The following is a 5,312-nucleotide window of genomic DNA, read 5'->3' as shown; positions in this document are numbered from 1 at the left end:
GGAGTGGGAAGAGCTCCTCGAGGGCTCCTGGGAGTGGGAAGAGCTCCCTGAGGGCTCCTGGGGGTGGGAAGAGCTCCTCGAGGGCTCCTGGGGGTGGGAAGAGCTCCTTGAGGGCTCCTGGGGGTGGGAAGAGCCCCCTTGAGAGCTCCTGGGGATGGGAAAAGCTCCTCGAGGGCTCCTGGAAACGGGAAGAGCTCCCAGGCATCCCCCGGGCATGGGAAGAGCTCCTTGAGGGCTCCTGGGTGTGGGAAGAGCTTTCCTGAGGGTTCCTGGGCATGGGAAGAGCTCCCTGAGGGCTCCTGGGGATCGAAAGAGGCCCCTGAGGGCTCCTGGGAGTGGGAAGAACTCCTCAAGGACTCCTGGGCCTGGGAAAAGCTCCTTGAGAACTCCTGGAAATGGGAAGAGCTCCCCGAGATCCCCTGGGTGTGAGAAGAGCTCCCTGAAATCCCCTGGGTGTGAGAAGAGCTCCCGGAGATCCCCCGGGCATGGGAAGAGCTCCTTGAGGGCTCCTGGGGGTGGGAAGAGCCCCCTGAGGGCTCCTGGAAATGGGAAGAGCCTCCCAAGGGCTTCTGGAAATGGGACGAGCTCCTCAAGAGCTCCTGGGAGTGGGAAGAGCTCCCTGAGAGCTCTCGGGTGTGGGAAGAGCTCCCTGAGATCTCCCAGGGGTAGGAAGAACCCCCCGAGGGCTCCTGGGGAAACAGAGGGGAGAGCAAGGGTTGTGTGAGCTGGAGGTTGGAAAAAGCTGGATCATGGAATCACAGAGTGGTTTGGGTGGGAAGAGAACTGAAGGATCATCTAGTTCCAACCCCAGGGACACCTCCCACTATCCCAGGTTGCTCCAGCCTGCCCTTGGACACTTCCAGGGATCCAGGGGCAGCCACAGCTTCTCTGGGAAATCCATTCCAGCCCCTCTCCACCCTCCCAGACAGCAATTCCTTCCCAATATGCCATTTCTCCCTGCCCTCTGGCAGTGGGAAGCCATTCCCTGTGTCCTGTCCCTCCATCCCTTGTCCCCAGTCCCTCTCCAGCTCTCCTGGAGCCCCTTTAGGCCCTGCAAGGGGCTCTCAGCTCTCCCTGGAGCCTTCTCTTCTCCAGGGGAACATTCCCAGCATTCCCAGCCTGGCTCCAGAGCAGAGGGAATCCAACCCTGGCAGCAGCTCCATGGCCTCCCCTGGACTTGCTCCAGCAGCTCCACGTCCTTGTGCTGTTCCCCAGAGGGACAGAATTCCCACCTCCCCTCCTGCCCACTTTCCTCCATCCGAACTTCTCGGATCTTCAGCTCCATGCAGTGTTTCCCTTGTGCTTGGTAGATCCCACCACAGCTGGGCTAACGTGGGTCTGTGTCCCTGCAGGCCTGAAGGTCCTTGCACAGAAGATCCCAGAGGGGTTGATCACGGGCACGCTCCCGCTGTCCTGCCAGGTCCCGGCTCCCCCGGGATCCGCCCGAAGGAAAACCTCTCCCCGAGTCCCTCCCACCCGTGCTGAGAACAAGTGGAGGTTCTCTGCAGATGATCTCCAGAAGCTGAAGTACTACCTGGAGGAGGAGCACATTCCTTTGGACGCTGCCAGTAAGATCATGGAATGGGTTGGGTGGGAAGGGACCTTAAGGATCGTCCACTTCCAGCCCCAAACCTTCCAGTGTCCCAGGTTGCTCTGACTGCCCATCCTGGCCTTGAACACTTCCAGGATGGAGTGTCCACAGCTCCTTTCCAGGGCAACCAGTGTGTGACCGTGGGTTGTTTTCCCCCCCAGGCCGCCTGAGCCGTGGGATTTCCAGCCGGGATTCCAAGCCCACATCCATGAGGAGCAGCCCCAGCCTCCACGGCTCCAACGCTGGATCCCTCAGCTCCCGCACGCTCAGCAGGACCAGCCTCCAGAACAGGCCCTGGAAATAACCAGTGGGGTCTCCTCCCACCGAATAAAGGATTATCCAGGTTTTGGGAATACCCTGAGCAGTGCAGCCCCTTTGTGGTTTTAGGAATCCGCAGGGAAAAGCAACCGCAGGTGTGGAAAAGGCAGCTCGGGTCAGGCTTTGGAGAGCTGGAATGGGGTTTCCTGGAGGCAGGAGTGTCATCCCGCAGGTTTGTAGGGTTGGGAGCAAACTGGTAGTGAAGTCTGGGACCAGTAGGAACTTCCACCAAGCTTTTAGTCCAGGGGATGGAATTTGAATCCGTGACGTTCCCTGGAGCCACCTGTGGACACACGCGGAGGTGAAGGGACCAGAACTGTCCTGGGAGCACAAACGAGAGACAAAGACACTCAGCAAGTTGCCAAAATGGAGAAAAGATCCTTAAAAAGAGGTTTTTTTGGGGGTATTTTAATTAAATTATGATGATGAACGGAAGTATTTCTAATAAAGGTGTTTTTTGGAAATTGGCCCAAGGTGGCACTGGGACCCGAGGGTCGTGTTTGCTCCTGGACACTTGGAACTGTTGTGTCTTTTTCTGGAAGTTTATTCCCAGTTACACCTTTCCCAGAGGTATTTTTAGGAGCTTCTTTTGAGGTTTTGGTGGCTCAAGGGGAAATTTCCTGCTGCTGTTGAACCGGGATCCCTAAATCCCAGCAGGGACCTGGAATGTGGAGCTGAACAAGGGTGAGGGTTTCCTGGAAAATGAGAGGCGCGGTTTTCCTTCTGGGAATCATCTGGTTTTCCCTGGTGACAAAGCAGAGCTGCCTGAGCGAGGCTTAGGAAGGACCTGCTCTTTAGTCTTGACTTTACAACCTTGCTGAGCCTGGTCCAGCTTTGATTATTGTGGGGGTTTTGTGTGTATTTTTGGATTTCAGTGCTTTCTTCCCCCTCTTTTTGAAGCAGAAAATGTTCAAACCCTCCCCAAAATTCGCTGGTGATTTTGGGATAATTCTGGTGAAAGGGCAAAGGGGGAGGAATTGCACAGAATTCCCAGTTTGGAAGGTTAAGGCTCAACATCCCCTGAGCGCTTTTATGATGTTTGTTGTGTCTCTGAGTGTTCAAGCAGACAATTCCTGACTCCAGGAATGGAAGTTTTAGTCTGTTAAGAGCCATATCCTTGGGCTTCTCCAGGAAAGAGGGAGGAGATCCACACAAAATTGGGATTCTGAGTCAGGATCATCCGTAGGGAAAATAAAATAAATAAATCAAAGCTAAATGGAGCTTTCAAAGGAATTTGGTGTTGAAGCACCACAGAAATATCCCATTTAGCTTTGGAAGTTGGGATATGACTTGTGCAGCAGCTCCATTTTTATGTTGTGGTGAAAAACACGGAATAAAGGAACATCTCCTGCATAATTCAGGAAAATGATCCCCCTTTTCCATGGAGCTGGATGTGCACAGGGAAGGGGAGATCCAAGGGAGCCCCAGGACAAGAGGGAACAACCTCAAGTTGTGCCAGGGGAGGTTCAGGTTGGATATCTGGGAAAGTTCCATCATGGAAAGAGTGCCCAGGACAGTGGTGGAGTCCTCGTGCCTGGAGGGATTTAAAATCCATGTGGATGTGGCACTGATGGACATGGATTTGTGATGGCCTTGGCAGTGCTGGGAATGGTTGGACTTGATGATCTCAGAGGGCTTTTCCAACCCAAACAATTCCCTGATTTGTTGAGTGCTTGAAATCCAGGGATTGGTACAACACAGAGGGCCCTGTGGGGTGGGAGCAGCTTTGTCACCTCCAAGAGCTCTTGGAATTGTCACTGTGTTGGCTGAAATCCTGGTTTTGCTGCCCATCTCTGGACAGACACTGATCCAGAATCCCTGGTTCCATGACAACCTCCTCCTATGGAACAGACAAAACTAAGCTGTTTGATATCTCCCAAATCCAGGAATCCAAGGAAGGACTGATGGACTTTCCCGCTGTCTTGGTGGATTTGGGCGTGTTTGGACTCTTGGTGCTGTTTGGTGGAGAGTCAAACTCTGTAAATGCTGTGAGGTTTAATTGTTTAATTTAATTAAATGTAAATGACACCAGAAGGTTGAGTGGTTTTGGTGTTTGTTTTTTTTTTTCCCAGTTTGAATTTTGAGAGCTTTGGAAAATCTGGAAAAAGTGGGAGTGGGCAGGGACTGGGCTCCCCTTCCCTGGGGATTACAGGGGCTGAGGAGGGATCATGGAATAGTTTGGATGGGAAGGGACTTAAAACTTGTCCAGTTCCACCCAGAGACACCTCCCACTATCCCAGGTTGCTCCAACCTGCCCTTGGACACTTCCAGGGATCCAGGGGCAACCACAGCTTCTCTGGGAGATTCATTCCAGCCTCTCCCCACCCTCCCAGCCAGGAATTCCTTCCCAATATCCCATCTAGCCTTCTGGCAGTGGGAGGCCATTCCCTGTGTCCTGTCCCTCCATTCCTTGTCCCCAATCCATCTCCAGCCTTGGAGCCCCATAAATCCCGTTGATCCATTGCCTCATATCCCAGAGCCGCTCCAGCTGCCCAGTGCCAAACCAACCCTTTTCCCCTCCCCTCCTGTTCCAGAGCAGAGGGAAAACCCCTTCCTTCCTTTTATCCCTGATATTTTCATGCCCTTTTAATGCCCTTTTCATGCCCTTTTTAGCCCAGCACGCCCTGTTTGTGTTGGCACACGCGGGAACACCGGATCCATCTCCGAAAGGGCTTTTCCACCTGACTTGGGAAAAAGGGAAAACAACAACAAAAAAGCTTTTCTTTTTCTCATCCGTTTATTTATCGGGTTCTTCCCCCCCTCTCCAGCTGCCGATCCCGCTCAGTAAATGTTGTCCCGGGCGTGCTCCATGATGACCTTGAGGGCCAACCAGGTCTCCTCGGCCGTCGGAACGATCTGTTTGGCGGGAAGCAGGAATCCGTAAAGCCCCGTGTCCCGCAGCTCGAAGGTGAAGGAATATTTGATGCCCTGGTTGTAGGTCCAGTCGACGGTTGATCCGCTCGCTTCGTCTGAGGGAAACAACGGGAGGGGATTTTACGGGATGTTTCATCCCGGCCGTGGTGCAAGGGATGGGCTTTGGGTGGGTTTTGGGGTGGGTTTTGGGGTGGTTTTTGGGGAGGCACTCACAGATGGTGGTGATGATGCTCCCGTACGTGTACCTGGTGCCATACAGGGAGGACAGAGCGGCCACGGCCTTGGCAGAGAGCTCGTGCTGGGAGGGAGCGGGGAGAAAGGTGAGGGAAAGGAGGGAAAATTGTGAGGCGAAAATCATAAGGGGGAAAATCGTGAGGGGAGATCGTGAGGGGAAAATTAATGAGGGAAAATCGTGAGGGGGAAATCATGAGGGGCAGATCTTGAGAGGAAATCATAAGAGGAGAATGGTGAGGGGAAAATGATGAGGGAAAATCGTGAGGGAAAATCATGAGGCAAAAATCGTGAGGGA

General features: G+C 53.7%; 2 protein-coding genes across 2 annotated transcripts; one reads left to right on the top strand and one right to left on the bottom strand.

The window, feature by feature from the left end:
* Positions 1-1,352: 1,352 nt before the first annotated feature.
* LOC113941374 (centrosomal protein of 41 kDa-like) lies at positions 1,353-1,946 on the top strand (the record flags this gene model as incomplete). The annotated part of the gene is made up of 2 exons (XM_027632527.1): positions 1,353-1,568; positions 1,753-1,946. Coding segments are annotated over 2 exons (359 nt in total), but the record flags the coding sequence as incomplete, so codon positions are not given.
* A 2,725-nt stretch (positions 1,947-4,671) lies between these two features.
* Positions 4,672-5,305, bottom strand: LOC113941373 (carboxypeptidase A1-like). Its single transcript, XM_027632526.1, has 2 exons — positions 4,997-5,305; positions 4,672-4,878 (listed from the first exon to the last, which is right to left on the bottom strand). The coding sequence occupies exons 1-2, from the start codon at positions 5,139-5,141 to the stop codon at positions 4,691-4,693; spliced, it is 333 nt and encodes a 110-aa protein (XP_027488327.1). The 5' UTR covers positions 5,142-5,305; the 3' UTR covers positions 4,672-4,690.
* Between the last annotated feature and the right edge of the window lie 7 nt (positions 5,306-5,312).

Source organism: Corapipo altera, unplaced genomic scaffold (assembly GCF_003945725.1).
Source record: "Corapipo altera isolate COAL_440 unplaced genomic scaffold, ASM394572v1 131332, whole genome shotgun sequence".
Classification (NCBI taxonomy): domain Eukaryota; kingdom Metazoa; phylum Chordata; class Aves; order Passeriformes; family Pipridae; genus Corapipo; species Corapipo altera.
Note: the sequence above shows the minus strand (reverse complement) of the source record. Positions and strands in the feature narration are given on the sequence as shown.

Coding starts and splice junctions, on each gene's coding strand:
- LOC113941373 (XM_027632526.1), bottom strand. CDS start 5,141: ATGATTTTCGCCTCACAATTTTCCCTCCTTTCCCTCACCTTTCTCCCC. Junction 4,879..4,996: donor GAGCATCATCACCACCATCT/GTGAGTGCCTCC, acceptor TGTTTCCCTCAG/ACGAAGCGAGCGGATCAACC.